General features: G+C 36.9%; 1 protein-coding gene across 1 annotated transcript in view; it reads right to left on the reverse strand.

Annotated features, from left to right (window-relative positions):
* Positions 1–16,136, reverse strand: part of Wdfy3 (WD repeat and FYVE domain containing 3) — a 240,963-nt gene that overhangs the window by 138,719 nt on the left and 86,108 nt on the right. The window contains exons 4-7 of the mRNA XM_013020113.1: positions 11,034–11,143; positions 7,187–7,348; positions 2,836–3,028; positions 1,061–1,247 (exon numbers count right to left, since the gene is read on the reverse strand). Coding sequence (XP_012875567.1) covers positions 1,061–1,247; positions 2,836–3,028; positions 7,187–7,348; positions 11,034–11,143 — 652 coding nt within the window. The remainder of the gene's footprint in view (positions 1–1,060; positions 1,248–2,835; positions 3,029–7,186; positions 7,349–11,033; positions 11,144–16,136) is intronic.

Genomic DNA, 16,136 nt, shown 5'->3' on the forward strand with positions numbered 1-16,136 from the left:
GGCTGGGAAGGGATGTGAAGGGTAAACAAAGGAGGAGGCTGCAATTCTTTGTAAGAAATGTATGCATTATCCCACCCATGTAATTGTAACCCCTCTGTACAGTATGTTCACAAATAAAATTAAATTAAATTAAAAAAGAAAAAAGAAAATGTGATTTTTATACACACACACACACACACACACACACACACACAGGAATTCTATGCCCCCATCAGAAAGAATGGAATCGCCCCATTTGTTCACACACACACACACACACACACACACACACACACACACACACAATGGAATTCTATGCCCCCATCAGAAAGAATGGAATCGCCCCATTTGTTAGGAAATGGAAAGACTATGAAAAAATATTAAGCAAAGTAAGCCAGACCCAAAGAAACATAGTTTCCCATGGTTTCCCTTATTTGCAATAACTAGTGTAAGACTAGGACAAGCAGAAAAGGTCAAAAGCTATGTACGTAGGACCTTATAATGATGTTAAGTGAAATGAACCCCAAATTAGGGACACAAGTGTTTTTTTTTCTTTCTTGCTATTGTTTTTAATGTATTTAAAATGTACTATGTGATTTTTTTTGTTTGTTTCTTTTATATGTTCTTCCCCCATGCTATACCCCCCTTGTTGTCACTGTATTTGATTCCAGTATTCTAATATATACAGTGTTCTAATTTGGGGAGAAGGGAAAAACAAAATGCTTAAATAAGGATAGAGGTTGACCCACTTTAACAATGAAATGTACAAGGCACTATGTTGAAAGTGAATTTTACAACTGAGGGGGAGAAGAGGGGTGTTGGGGAGATGGGGAGAGAATAGATAGATGATAGGGGAAAAACAAAGGAGGAGGTAACAATGCTCGATAGGAAATGTACTCGTTACCTTACTCATGTAACTGTAATCCCTGTATACAGTATTTCTACAATAAAAAAAATGTTAAAATAAAGAAATAAATGTGTGAGCGAATCCTTTCTATAATCCCTAAACACATTGTTCCCTTTGATAGAAAAAAAAACCAAACACCTTAGAAGACACTTCAAACATAATTCTGGTACTTACCTAAGCAAAAGATCACAAAGAAAATTATATCCTTGCCATATCCGAAAATCATCTAAGAGAGTTTGGGAAACATCACTGGAATCTTTGAGGAAACAAGAAAGCCCAGCAAACATTTCAACAATTTCTAAGGGAGACAGGTCATCTGACTGCTGCATATTCTGAACACATGTAGATAAACATTCTTTTTCTGTAGGAATAAATAATGGAATAAGTAGTTACTATTTATTTATATCTGCTGCTTAAGAAAATGTCCTTCATTCTTAACTGGTGTTTAATGGTGTTTGTGCCAGTCCTGGTGCTTGAACTCAGAACTCAGGGCCTGAGTGCTGTCCTGAGGGTTTTTTCCCCCCCCCCCTCTCAAGGTTAGTCCTGTATCACTTGAGCCACAGCTCCACTTCTGGTTTTTTTGGTAGTAACTGGAAAGAAGAATCTCATGACAGACTTTCCTGCAGGGGCTGGCTTTGAACTTTAATCCCCAGACATCAGTCTTCTGAGTAGTCAGAATTACAGATGTGAGCACCAGGTACCTGGCTCAACATTAAGTTTTAATGTAATAAATGTTACACAGTCTGAAAGTAAATATAAGATTTAAATATGATTCAAAGAACCTGACCTCTAAGTAGTAAAGGATAATAGAGGAACATGTTGAAAACAGTCCTTTTTTTAAATAATTTTTTCCTCTTACATTGATGTCAGTTCCAATTTTTCCTTCTTTAGCCTTTATTTTGACATAGTAATAGGATGAACTTTAAGAAGTTTCTGAATCAAACCTCCTTATTTGGTGTAACTAAAATCAAGTAAAAGAAGACCAAAGAGATACTTATATATTTTGGAAAATACGGGATTTTTGTTTTTTGTTTTTGTCAGTAGTGGGGCCTGAGCACATTCCCTCAGCTCTTCAGCTCAAGGCTAGTGCTCCACCACTTGAGCCACAGCACCACTTCTGGCTTTTTCTGCTCATGTTGTGCTGAGGAATCAAACCCAGGGCCTCATGAATACAAGGCAAGCACTTTACCACTGAGCCAACTTCTCAGCTTGGAAAATAGTTTTGAAAATCACATATATACCTGATTATACTACTTTAAACAGTTTAAGGTGATGACAGGAACAGAAAGAAATACTGAGTTTATTATACATTAGGCTTAACTTACACCATTTAATCACTGTAAGTCAACAAAGAGTTCTATTATTTTGAAATAATTATTTATATAAACCGAGGAAAGTTAGCATCCATGTTATATATGTATGTACGCATGTAAAATAAATAAAATACTTACAATGCTACAGCAATTTTCTCCTAAATAAAGGTCTGGAAGAAGAGTACACTATTATATATGAACTTAAGAGACAGATAATATCTCTTTAATATTGATGGAGAATCTACCTAATCCTATCTCTTCTGGGTTAAAGATAGTACTACATACAGCCATTTATGATTATGTTCAGAATGACTGGTAAATACAACATTTCAAATTACAACTGTTAAGTATAGCACTTAAAAATTGAATGCCTTGTTTTTCAGCAAAAGAGAAGAAGCTATAACACAGAACTTACTAAATGGTAACTAACAACAAATTTTACCTGTTGTAAATACCAATCATTCAGAACTCATGAGAATTTTTCATATTTGAAATGTTCCACAAATAAATACTTTTTTGCCTGGAAAATCTACTTTTTCATTTAAAGACTAAGAGACAGTTGTAAATCTGTCATCAAATGAAGAAAAGTGGGAGAGAGTGAGACCATATAAGATGACCGTGTGAAGAGTAACTCACCATGAATATACTTCACTACATTGACACTAAGCCCATGCCGGGATATGGTCATCAGGACTTCTCCTGCGCTCTTCCTCCAAGGAAGGTTGTAGGGAGGGCACCAGGAGGTTATTGCACTAAATAAAAGCTGGAGATCATCTTTCTGAGCCAGCTCCTCTGCCGGAGAAACAAAACTGCAAAGCTTCACTAAAATCTTAAGAAAAAGAGAGAGAGAGAAAATAAATGGTAGAGGAAAGGGAAGAGACAAAAAAGGGTAAGTCCTAAATGCCATTCAAAAGTTCCTGGTAAACACTGAGCAACGTTATTGAAACCACAATGAGTTGGGCTTATAGGCAACCATTTTAAAGACATCTATAATTTAGATGTGTTATGCTGAATCATTGAACCCATCCTACTTAAGCTGGCTTATTAAAAAAAATATATTTTTGGGGGCTGGGAAGATGGCTCAGTGGTAGAGCGCATGCCTTGCATGCATGAGGCCCTGGGTTCGATTCCTCAGCACCACATAAGCAAAAAGAAAAAAGCCGGAAGTGGTGCTGTGGCTCAAGTGGTAGAGTGATAGCCTTGAGCTGAAGAGCTAAGGGACAGCGCCCAGGCCCAGAGTTCAGGCCCCACGACTGGACGCCCCCCAAAAAAAATTTTTTTCTGTCTTTTCTTCACTGTAATAATTTTGTAGACTGTGGATTGAAACAGGAATATAGCAGCAATACCTTTCATAGTTAGCATTTTATTTTTCTAATTTAGTTCTTACTATGCACAGGTAAAAATGTATTATTCTTCTTTAAAAAAACAATCTATGGGAAGAAATTTAAAATAGATCTTGTAAAGATATTTTTAATTGTTTTAATTTTGCATACAAGTAAAAGGAGATATATGATTAATATAAATAAACCTAATTTGCAAGGATCTTTCATTTATATCCAGTTACCAAAAACCTTCTGAAGCCTGTCTTTAAAAGACTTAAACCTTCTTCAAATCTTGAATAAAAACTTAATATTTAACTATAATTTGCAAAACATACACTACACAAATTCTCCCAGTATTAAGAGTCTACTATCTGGGAATTCAACAATGATATTCTACTTTCAATGGATTTTTCCTTTTAATTTTAGTGTCAGAAAAAGTTAACTATTCTCTATGCTAGATAAATATTCTCATCTAAATATTTTTAAAACACAAAGTAACTATGAAATCATTTTACTCTCAAAAGAAAACTATTCAAGAAATTGTAACATTTCAATATTAGTAGAAAAACTGCTAAACAGAAAAAGAGGTATTAAAAATATCACAGTCAGTATGAGAAAGTAGGTCCTCCATTTCTATTTTTGGTAAAAGCTTGCTTAGATACAAAAGCTTCCTCCTTCATAGCTGGCAAGTATCAGGAAGAAAAAAAATTAAGAATTCAGGAAAACAGTAAAATATTTTTATGATTAGTAAATATGGCCCCCTTAACCTATAAACACTAGAGAAACTATTGGACATCTAATGTCCATTGATAGGTAAAGCGTGTCTGCCTTTTCCACATGTGAGCACAGATAGTCAAGTATACCACAAGGAGTTAGTTATGTGCTCAGACGGGTGCAAAGTCAATTACATTTGCAGTTGCTTCTGATACCACCTTATGCGATTACAGGGACAAATGCTGTTTTTCTAATTTGTAACACAGAAATCCAATCCCAAGACAGTAAGTTTTTCCTCTCAATCCAAATCCCTGTTCACAAATAAACCAATTTAATGATGCCTTGAATCCTAAGGTAATTGTTTCTTAATCTTTACATGCAAAGAGATTCCTCCAAGCAATCTAGTATAATCCTTTACATATTATAGAGTAAGAAACGCAAAAGTCTACCTGTCTTCCTCTTCTGCCTCAACACTAAGCACTGCCACACACAGGACCCTGTTACAATATCTAACCAAGGTGGCAGGGACAATGGGTCATGCTAATGACGGCACATGCCCAGCACCAACACAAGGTCCCAGGCAATCAACCATCTGCCACCTAGTACAAGCTGGAAGATTCCATTTATTGTAAAATACTTAATCAGGTGTATCAGTTGGTTTCCTAGACAAAATGATGTAAGTAATATGCAGCCTGGGATGAGGGAGGAAGCAAAGGAAGTGATGCACTCTGGGATGGAAGAGGGTGTCTCTTCACTACTGCTCACCTGTTGTATACCACTGACAAGGACATCAGATTCTGCCAGTATCAAGTAGGATTTCAATTTACATTACACTTTGAGTTCCTTTTAGTCGCAATGTTCAATGCTCCACATTATTTCTAAGTCAGCATTCACTGTTTTCCAATATAGGGATTTTTTTTTCTTTTTAGTTTTCAAAGAAAACTTTGCTCTGCTTACTTAGGCATTATTAGTATTAAGTAGAGCTTCCATTGCCTGATACATCAAAGGTTTTCCAGAAGGGCTTTCCTGAAATGAGCCTCTAGTCCAATCATCAATAATTAATCCACTACATTACTCAACAAGATCTTCAAGCAGCTTTCATTCTTACAGTATTTATTCCTTCACTTATTCTCATGGTTTTTCCTAATCAATCTAATTTGAGTGTCTAATAAGCCTGAGTTCTAATACTATTTGTTCACATAATTATTTAGGGGAAGATAAAAGCTATCAAGTTGTTTTCTATCTAAAAAGTGAAGTAATCAGTATTTGCTGTGTTAGTATCTTGCCATTCCTAATCTTGTCCTTTCTCAAACACTCCTAGTGTCCCTCAACCCCATACTTTTAGTAGTAACACCTCTTCACAGCATTACTCCTACTGAAAAGGCACTCACAGCATGCGCTGAGCATGTCACTGTCATCTTGCCCTCTTTCTACCTTCTTAGGTATAGATCCACTATCTTCTCTTTTTGCTTCCTACCCACCTGGACACACCACGCTTTGTGTGTGTGTGTGTGTGTGTGTGTGTGTGTGTGCGCGTGCACGCTTGCACACACACACGCACACACGTGCACACATGTCAAGGCCTGGGTGCTGTCCTTAACCTGTTTTTCTCAAAATTAGCTTTCTATTACTTGAGCCACAACTCTACTTGCTTTTTGGTGGTTGATTGGAGATAATAGGCTCACAGACTTCGTGCCCGGGCTGGCTTCAAACTGTAATCCTCAAGACTTCAGCCTCCTGAGTAGCTAGGTTTACAGATATCAAAGTTCCTTTTATTTAATATCAGTGATGTGCTAAGCAGGGAGCCATAGATCTATGCACTATCTCATTTAAACCTCATAGAAATCCTTCAGGCAGATATTGCTGTCTTCAGTACTGTAGTACTATACCTCAGGTTACATAAATCCAGAGACCCAGATTCAAAGGTATTGTTGTTACTCTTTACCCTTTGATTGTGGGAAAAAAATTAATCATTCAATTTATCATCTCTTCAGTGCACAATTATCTTTTCCTACTTCTCTTTAGGCCCTGGCAATCAGAATTCTACTTTTTTGTTCTAACTGTTCAATGACTTTAGATAGGTCATCATATAGTATTTGTCATTTTTAGCTAAAAATTATAGGTTTCATGAAGAAGTTATATCCTAAATGTTTGTAGGCTGCCTGTCTTGAAATTTTTCTCCCCAGAAAGGGTATCACTCTGGCTCACAAAAGTCCCTGAATCCTCAGTTCACTGCAGTGCTATTAGAAGAGCAGTGAAAACAGTAGAGGAGCTTTGCAAGGGAGGAGGGGCAACTCAATAAAAACAAACAACTTGGGCTGGGAAGGTGGCTCAGTGGTAGAGCGCTTGCCTTGCATGCCTGAGGCCCTGGGTTCGATTCCTCAGCACCACATAAGCAGAAAAAAAAAAGCCAGAAGGGGGCCGGGGCCCAAAGGGTAGAGCGCTAGCCTTGAGCTGAAGAGCTGAGAGACATTGCCCAGACCTAGAGTTCAGGCCCATGACCAGACCAAAACAACAACAACAACAAAAAAAAAAAAAAAAAACAGGCAACTTTATAAGTTCAGTATGGAAGTTCATGATACTATAAAAAAAATTCCACGTAATAATGATAAGCTTGTCAACATTTTGTCCTTGATTCATTCACTTAAAGAATGTTATTATATATCCAATGTACTTTTGATAGCTGACTCTGTCCAGACAAAGAAGAACTGCTTGTGTCTCACTCAAATATTCCTGAAAAGATTATTTAATATTATTGCTGCATTTCCAAATATTATATGAGGCAAAAACTCACAATAAACAGAGTATTAGAAAAGGAATATGAAGTTTGGTACTATGTCCTACATTGGGGAAATTGAGGCAGGAGTCAGTTCAGATCAGCTTTGGCCACAAGGATGAAACATGCATGCAAGTCTAGTATCATGATAAGCAACAAACAGCATCTTCCCTACCTGTACAAAAACCTTCTGGAGTAGTCCTCTGCGCTCTGCTAGAGGCAGCTCATTCTGTGCACCTCCACCTGCCTCAGGCACATGGGGAAGGTCAAAGAACAAATACAGACACTTAACCAGGGTGGAAGGCACTGACATCGTCGTCATGCAGTCCACAGTTTTCTGGAAAAATACAATGAACATGTGAATAGATAGACAGGTGTAACTCTAATAGGTATACTTAAACAATGCAGTTACTTTTACCTGCTTTCAGTCTATTTAAAATGTTTGCTCCTACTAATAATACCCCTAACAAACAAACAAAAAAAAACTCCCAAAAATCCATGCTAAACATTCAATTTTCTGTTCAGACCAATTTGCTTTAGTCAAATATTGAAACTGGTTAATATTACTTAGTAACTTATTTACTAAATTCATATTTATTATTTAGTGTAATATTTATTTACCTATAGACAGCTTGTTTCAAAGAAATATACTTTAGGATCCAGAGGAAAACACAACTAGAATGAACATGGATAAGTTACTTAATTTACCTGGGTGTCACATTTCTGTATTATAAGACAGATGGAAATGGTACATAAAGCAGTTATATAAGATAATAACATAATTACCAGAAGGTGATACTAAGCACTAAACTGTAGAACAGCATTTGCTTTAGTAGCATTCCTATCTTTGTTCTTTTCATTTTGGGAGCCAGGAAAACAAATGAGAGATACCGTTATTTCCAATATAAAATATATCTTTATACGATTCCCCTAGATTTCAGAGGAAAAAATTTCAGACTATCTTACAGTAAATATTTCAAGATTGCTAAGAAATTTTTTTTAAAGGTGCAGTTTGACATAAAAGTTTAGTGCATCTTGAATGGCTTGTCAGGCAGTGTGCAGAAAGCTGGTGTCAAGAAGATCAAACACACTGCCCTTCAGAAGACCAACGTCTACTAACATCAGCAGTCATGATAACTACTTCATCTCTCAATACTAACAATGGTAATACATAAAGCCCACTAGAAATAGGAATGATCAACATTAACAGGAACGAAGTAGAAATAGTAAGGAATTAAAATGAGATACAAAGGAAGCTAGATCATATGATAAAATATGTTTGAGAAACAGTGTCCAAAAAGCCAGAACAATAATGGCTAATTAAGTGTTCACTGCATAATACATATAAGGCCATATTTTCCTGTACATTATCTCATGTATTTCTCAAGTCAACTCATGTGGTAGATACTCTAATCTCCTTTTTAAAAGGGAAGGAGTTAAGCTTTATCAAGTATGTACCTTGCTTTAACTTAAGAGATCATTATCTAATCCATACACTATTTATACTCAATGAAGGCTGAGTATATTTATACTCAATATTTATATTCAACGAATATTCAAACCATCAGTAAATATTTCAAGATTGCTAAGAAATATGAAAGGTATTTTATAGTCTGACTGATATTTTACTCAGTGAGATGTTACAAAAAAAAAGTGATAGAACCAGAATTTCAATTAGCTGATGGTAGTATAGATCAGAAACATAAACAGGGGGTGAAAATAATTAGAAAATTAATTTTAAAAAAACATAGAGATGAAGTCTAAACTAATATAAAAATAAAGCAATGGAGAGGAGAAAGAGTATAAGAATAAGTCCTGTCAAGACCAAGGATAGTGTTTCATTTTTCTTATTCCAGTTTTTAATGAGTGGAGACTGGGAGGTCAGTGCTCAAGGCCAGCCTGGGCAAACAGTAAGATCTCCATCTCAACCAATAATCTAGGTGTGGTGAGACAGGCTTATCATCCAAGCTATGGGGAAACATACACAGGATAATCACAGTCCTGTCCAGACCTGACCATACACAAAAAACCACAGAACTCTTAAAAAAAATAACTGAAGAATAAAAGGCTGGGGGTATGGCTCAAATGATAAGAGCACCTGTCTAGCAAGTGAAGTGCTTAGCCCTGAGTTTAAACACCAGCAGATAAATTAGATACATGGAAGGATGAGGGATGACAGATTCCTTCCTTCTATCTACAACCTGACCCATCTCTGCATACCAGCATCATTTCCTCTAAGTTCTCTGTACTACTCAACTATGACTTAGTATTTCTCAGTATCCCATGTTACCATACAGTCAACAGTGTTTAAATATCTGTTATGCCTCAAACATTCTTTAAAAATGCTTTTTGCTGGTACTGGGGTTTGAACACAAGGTTTTGAACTTTCTGGGTAGGTACTTTGTCACTTGAATTACATTTCCATCCCTTTTTGATTTTAGTTATTTTTCAGATAGGGTCTAGTGCTTCTGCTGGGGGTGGAGCAACCTAGGATTGTGAGCTTCCTATCTATACTTCCCGAATAGCTGGGATCCCAGACATTAGCTACAGTGTCCAGCTTCTTCTTTGAGATACAGTTTGCTAACATTTATTGCTCAGCCTGTCTCTGAACTGTGTCCTCCTACCTCTGCCTCTGAAGTTACTGGGATTACAGACTTGAGCCAATGCTTAGCCTTATTCCTTAATTGACCATCTTTCTTCTTACCCTAACCCTCAAAATGTATAACCTCATACTCTATTTTCTTAGCATTAAACATATCCTATTATTTTGTTATGTGGTATTATCTTCCTCTATTTCATCTCTGCCATACTCCTGTTGAGTCAGAATCATATTTTAGTCATCTCTGTATCTTGCTGTTGCCAGCAGAAAATGGCACTTACGCAAAAAATGCAGCTCAAAGCATAACACTGAATTTGCTTTTTAAATGTTACCATTTTCCAGTTAATTACTGGCTTTCTCTTCCCATTAACCAAAGCAGCATGATTTGACAACATTTGAATTGTTTCAGGTGATTAGGTTTTTCCTGATCTATTGTTACCCTTCTTCCCCCTTTAAGAAACAGAGTCTCCCTATGTAGCCCAGGCTGACCGAGAAGTCATGATGCTCCCCCGTTGGCATTTGGAACACTGGTGTTATGGAGGGAAGCACCATTGGTCAAATACTTAAAGCTGATTTAGGGGAAGGCCATTTGTACAATAAATTAGATGGGAAGATAGTACTTACTACCCTAAAATATGGTAATGGTCCCTATTTCTCATAAAAACGAGAAATATTTATAAGTACTCAATTTATGTTACTTATTCCGTACTAGCTGAGTAACTTAGATGAGTAGACATTTTTCTTTTTTTTGTTAAATTTCATTTTCTTGTAAAGATGCTGTACAGAGAGGTTATAGTGACATCAGTAAGGTCATGAGTACATTTCTTGTTGGGCATTGTTACCCCGTTTTGTTTTTCTTCCACTGACCCTTCCCTCCCCTACCTCCCCTGCTTCTCCCCCCACCAAGTTGTTAAGGTTCATTTCTTGTATCATTGTTGCAATTGGTAATACTGTGTCCTTCTTTCAGCATTTTGTTATTCTCCTTTCCTTCCCCAAAATTAGATAAATGTATATGCAAGATGCAAGGTACCAAAATCAAATGTAGTGACAACAGGGATGTTTTTCTAAGCGAGAATTTTTACCCGGAGTTCCTAGGCTACTTTTGCCTCCAGCTATAATCATCCATCATTTTACTTAGCATAAAAACAGTATCATACTGATGTGTGGTACAACATGTTGTGGTACAACATGATAACAATGGAAAGCACTACTGTGAGCCATACACTTCCTCAGGAATAAAGTAAAGAAGAGGCAAGCTCCTTCCAGAGATGTGAAAGCATGAAATAACCTGCAAGTAGAGTTGAGGGAACAAATGATGATCATAGTATTTTCTTTGCAGATGGTGATAAGCTCTCTATCAAAACCTCAGGAGAAGATATAGGTAGAAGTCTTTGAGTTGTAACATGTGAAACTAAGAGCTCACCTGGCCAGAGGACGCCAACAAATTAATTGTTGTCAGAAGCATCCAGCCTCTACTGGCTTCTTCACTCTGATTAATCTCCAGGAACTGGACTATGGCCCGACTTGCAGCCTCTACAAAACCAAAGGGAAGCCATTAAGGAGTAAAAAATCACTTACAAAGCATCCTTCCTTAATACCCACCAAGAAAATGATCATTTACTGAGACCGTACTTCATACCAATGCTATTAGATACTTTATTGTTTAAAAATTTAGATAGAAATACTTGAGTGGTACAAGTAAGCCCTTGGATCACTAATAAGGAAATGTAAAAGGCAGTCTGTAGCTTGGGGAAAGATATGTTACCAACTAATCAGAAGCAGTCATGGAAGAAGTGAAATCTGGGCTAAACCTGAAAGGAGAAGCACATGCTTAGACAAGGAATGGGAAAGATGGGAACGAAGAATACAATCATAGTATCAAAACAGAAGTGTGAGCTGGGGGCAGGTAGCTCATTCCTGTAGCCCTAGATATTTAGAAGGCTGAGATCCAAAGAAGCACAGCTCAAAGCAGCTCAAGCAGAAAAGCCTGTAAAATTCTATTTCCAAAACAACCAGCATAAAAGCAGGACTAGCACTTGTGTGTTGGAGTCTCAGCCTAACAAGTTGAGTAAGTATAAGGCCTGGAGTGCAATCCCTGATACCAGCAAAAAAGAAAAAAACAATGTGTGGCTACAAAAATGAGCCCGACGTGTACACACAAGACAAAAAAAAGCACTAACACCATTCTAAAACAACCTATGCTTAGAAGTAGACTAATAACAGGAGTGATTTTAAAAAACACAGATGCCTAATGATGAAGGAAGGCAAACTAAGGGCTGTATGTATCTGACTCTCTGGATATAAAGGAGCGATGTAGTTTTATTTTAGAAAATATTTTAGGTCACTGAATCTATTAGTAAAGGGTATGGCAGATTGAAAAGCCAAAGAGACTGATGGGAGAGAAATAAAATGAAGAGGTTGCCTAGGTGCTACAGGTAGCAAAACTTGAGAGTCTGAGAGTAGGAACAGAGAAACTGTGTTACATGAAAGTCATTCACATAAATTTAGAACTGAAAAAAATTATTTGGGACAATGAAGGATAAGAATGTTGAAAGGGGACTTGGGAGGTAGCTCAGTGGTAGAGCGCTTGCCTTGTATGTATGAGGCCCTGGGCTCGATTTCTCAGTGCCACATAAGCAGAAAAAGCTGGAAGTGGTGCTATGGCTCAAGTGGTAGAACGCTAGCCTTGAGCTGAAGAGCTGAGGGACAGTGCTTAGGCCCAGAGTTCAGGCCCCACGACCGACCAAAAAAAAAAAAAAGAGGAATGTTGAAAAGGGTGACATCAATTAAGATACATTCTATTCTTAAACACTTTTGTTAAATGGCAACTCATACAACTACTTAAATATAATAAAAAATATTTTGAAAAGAAACCCTGAAACTAAATTGAATACTCTGACTTTCAGAAAAGGGAAAATAGCAGGGAGGCTGGGAAGGGATGTGAAGGGTAAACAAAGGAGAAGGCTGTAATGCTTGATAAGAAATGTACGCATTGCAGGGCGCTGGTGGCTCACGCCTGTAATCCTAGCTACTCAGGAGGCTGAGATCTGAGGATTTCGGTTCAAAGCCAGCCCAGGCAGGAGAGACCGTGAGACTCCTATCTCCAATAAACCACCAGAAAACCGGAAGTGGCTCTGTAGCTCAAGTGGTAGAGCACTCGCCTTGAACTGAAGAGCTGAGGGACAGCGCCCAGGCCCAGAGTTCAAGCCCCACGACCGACAAAAAAAAAAAAAAAAAGAAAGAAATGCACGCATTATCCTGCCCATGTAATTGTAACCCCTCTGTACAGTATGTTCACAAAAAAAAATAAAATGAAATAAAATGAAAAAAAAAAGAAAAGGGAAAATAGAGAAATCTCTAGATATACAATTAATTGTATTGGCAGAATTTGCTCATTTTTATATCAATATTTGAGATTACGTAAAGTTGTCAGAAAATAAATCAAGCTTCATTATGAACTAATTGGCTAAGATAATAATGTATACTTGAAATACTTCATAAGGCAGAAAGTAGAATAAAATTAAGATCATCTTAAGTTATTTTTTTTCTCAGTTTAACACCATGGAGACAAAAAGTGTTTTGTTAGGAGAATGAACTCCAAGATAAGTGTATTCAAATGTTTTTTTTTCCTTTCATGCAATTGTTTCTAATATATTTATAAGATGATTTCTATGTTGCTTTGTATGTCCCTCCTCCACGGTATAGCCCATGCTTTCACTGTATTTGATGTTGGTACAATTTGTGGAGGGGATGGGAAAAACAAACCGTTTAACTAGGGATACAGGAGGACCCATTGCAACAATGAGATGTACAAGTCGTTATGTTGAAAAACAAACTTTACAACTTTGGTGGGGGGGTGGGGGTAGGATAGGAGGGATGGTAAGGGGAAACAAAACAAAGAGGAGGCACAATGCTTGATAAGAAATGTACTCGTTATCTTGCCCATGTAATTGTAACTCCTCTGTATGGTATTCTCACACACAAAAAAAGTGTTTTGTACTGGGTAACTGAATTCAAGCATATGTCTGATTCTATGTGGGCATATTTCATATTTACATACTTTTACTTGGGGAAAAATTTTAATGGGAAAAATTCTTAAAGTGTTATTTTTTCACTGGTATTTACTAGATACTATGTGTAAATGAACTATACAATTTGTGGGTAGGAAGAGGAGAGGAAAGCTGGGAGAGAGCAAGGGAAGAGGTTATAATGTTCAAAAAGAAATGTACTTTTTACCTGATGTAACTGTAACCCCTTTAAATATCACTTTTTTTTTTTTTTGGTCGGTCATGGGGCTTAAACTCTGGGCCTGGGCGCTGTCCCTCAGCTCTTCAGCTCAAGGTGAGCGCTCTACCACTTGAGCTACAGCGCCACTTCCGGTTTTCTGGTGGTTTATTGGAGAAAGGAGTCTCACGGTCTCTCCTGCCTGGGCTGGCTTTGAACCACAATCCTCAGATCTCAGCCTCCTGAGTAGCTAGGATTACAGGCGTGAGCCACCAGCGCTCGGCAAATATCACCTTTATAATAACAATAAAAATTAAATTAAAAAGATGAATTAGTTTTATTGACTCTAAATAGTGGCACTGTCTTATGTACTTAAAAGTTTAACATAATCGTCACAAAAACAGCCTCACTTATTTTCTACTAATATATCTCTTATTCTCATACAAAGTGAGAAATAAAAAGTATAAGTAACTTGCCACTGGTCACATATCTACTTAGTGAACTCATGTTTGAATACAGGCTGTCTAGCCTGTCTGAAAAAAGATAGTGATTTTAAAAAAGAAGAAGAAAACAGAGAAACCAAGAAAAGCCTAGCTTATTTCTAATACTTTAATATGCCTTAAGAGTTGAAATTACCGTGTCCCTATATTACTAACATTAGTGTTTCTCATCCATCTCTAGAAAACAAACAACATGCGAGACTCTAAGACTTTGGCCTTCCTTTCTACTTAGCATACTATTGGCACTAGGTGAACACTCAATAAATACCTGGTAAGTAAACTGACATAACTACATCAAAGAAAGCATTCACTGTAACAAAAAGGCAAACAGAGCTTCACTTCTTTACCTCCAGAGATTTGGATTTATTGTATGTAAGAGAAGTCCTTGAAGTTTTAAAAAGGTGACAACAGTAATCTCGTCTTATTCATATATTTATTACATGCAATTCTGCTTAAGCATAGTTAAAAAAAGGGGGAGGAGGGCAATTAAAAATCATAGACAAAAATTTTAAATTCTGGTACATGCATTCAGTTCAGTTGAGGCTGAAAAGCTGTCACTCAGTTCTATATTATCAATTATGTTTATATTACAATGTGAACTGCGGAGGGGTTTCCTGACCTTAATTTCGTGAAATTCTGCCTCCCTAAATTCAAATGGTGCCCGAACAGCAAGGTAAAAGCAAACCTATTTAAGTATAAACTAAACATCTGAGATTTGTTGAAAAGTGACATGTCTTTAGCAGAAGCTGAACAGGCTTCTGGGAAAAATGAAGCAAGCATCTGCAGTTATAGCACAGAACTCTGTGCATTTTGAACATGTGTCATTTTTTCCTTTATTGATGCTTTCCTTAGGAAAATAAACCCAGATAGCGAGAGTCAAAGAAAGCAATATTTTCAGCTGACCTCCTTAGAGAAGGGGGAAAAAAAGGAAGATTCCTGAGATGCTTACTTTATAAATAGTAGTTTGAGATCCTTAGTGAAAATTAATTTGCAAATACTCTTTGGAAGCATACAAAGAACTCAACAATTGACAAGGATTATAAAAAAAAAGTTCCCCTTTCCTTGAAAATAATTAAATGCCCATGTAATAAAAACAACTACTTCCCAGGTAGCTACAATTCTCCACAAAGTTTGACATTATATGCTTTTATTTCTTAGACCTCTTCTTAACTAGGGAACGTTTAAGTTTAAATTATGCATTTCTAATTTTATGATCTGTAAGAGATGACTTGAAATTGACACAGCAGAGTTATAGCAACAAAGTGAAATTCTATTTAATAAGGAAACATTAATTAAGAGATCTAGTTAGTATTTCCTATGTTACAAGGGAAATAAAGAAACTTTAAAAGCTAAACCTAGTATATAGGAAAAAAAAAGTGAAACAAATTATCTTTGTGGGGCTGGGAAGGTGGCTTAGTCAGTGGCAGAGCGCTTACCTTGCATGCATGAGGCCCTGGGTTCGATTCCTCAGTACCACATAAGCAAAAAGAAAAAAGCTGGAAGTGGCGCTGTGGCTCAAGTGGTAGAGTGCTAGCCTTGAGCTGAAGAGCTGAGGGACAACACCCAGGCCCAGAGTTCAGGCCCCACGACCAGACCCCCCCAAAAAAATTATCGTTGAGATACATAAATGAGAAGCTCAACAGCAATGACATCTTGAATGAATTTGGATTTACCATTATTAACTTCAAAAGCAAACCTGACAAAGTTTACTATTCAACAGATTGTCAGATATTAACAGTAGGAGCTAAGGACTATTTTGAGAACAAAAACATGAAAAATAAACTTTTAGCTTGAAATAGTTC

This window comes from Dipodomys ordii, unplaced genomic scaffold (genome assembly GCF_000151885.1).
Source record: "Dipodomys ordii isolate 6190 unplaced genomic scaffold, Dord_2.0 Scaffold49, whole genome shotgun sequence".
In the NCBI taxonomy this organism is placed as follows: domain Eukaryota; kingdom Metazoa; phylum Chordata; class Mammalia; order Rodentia; family Heteromyidae; genus Dipodomys; species Dipodomys ordii.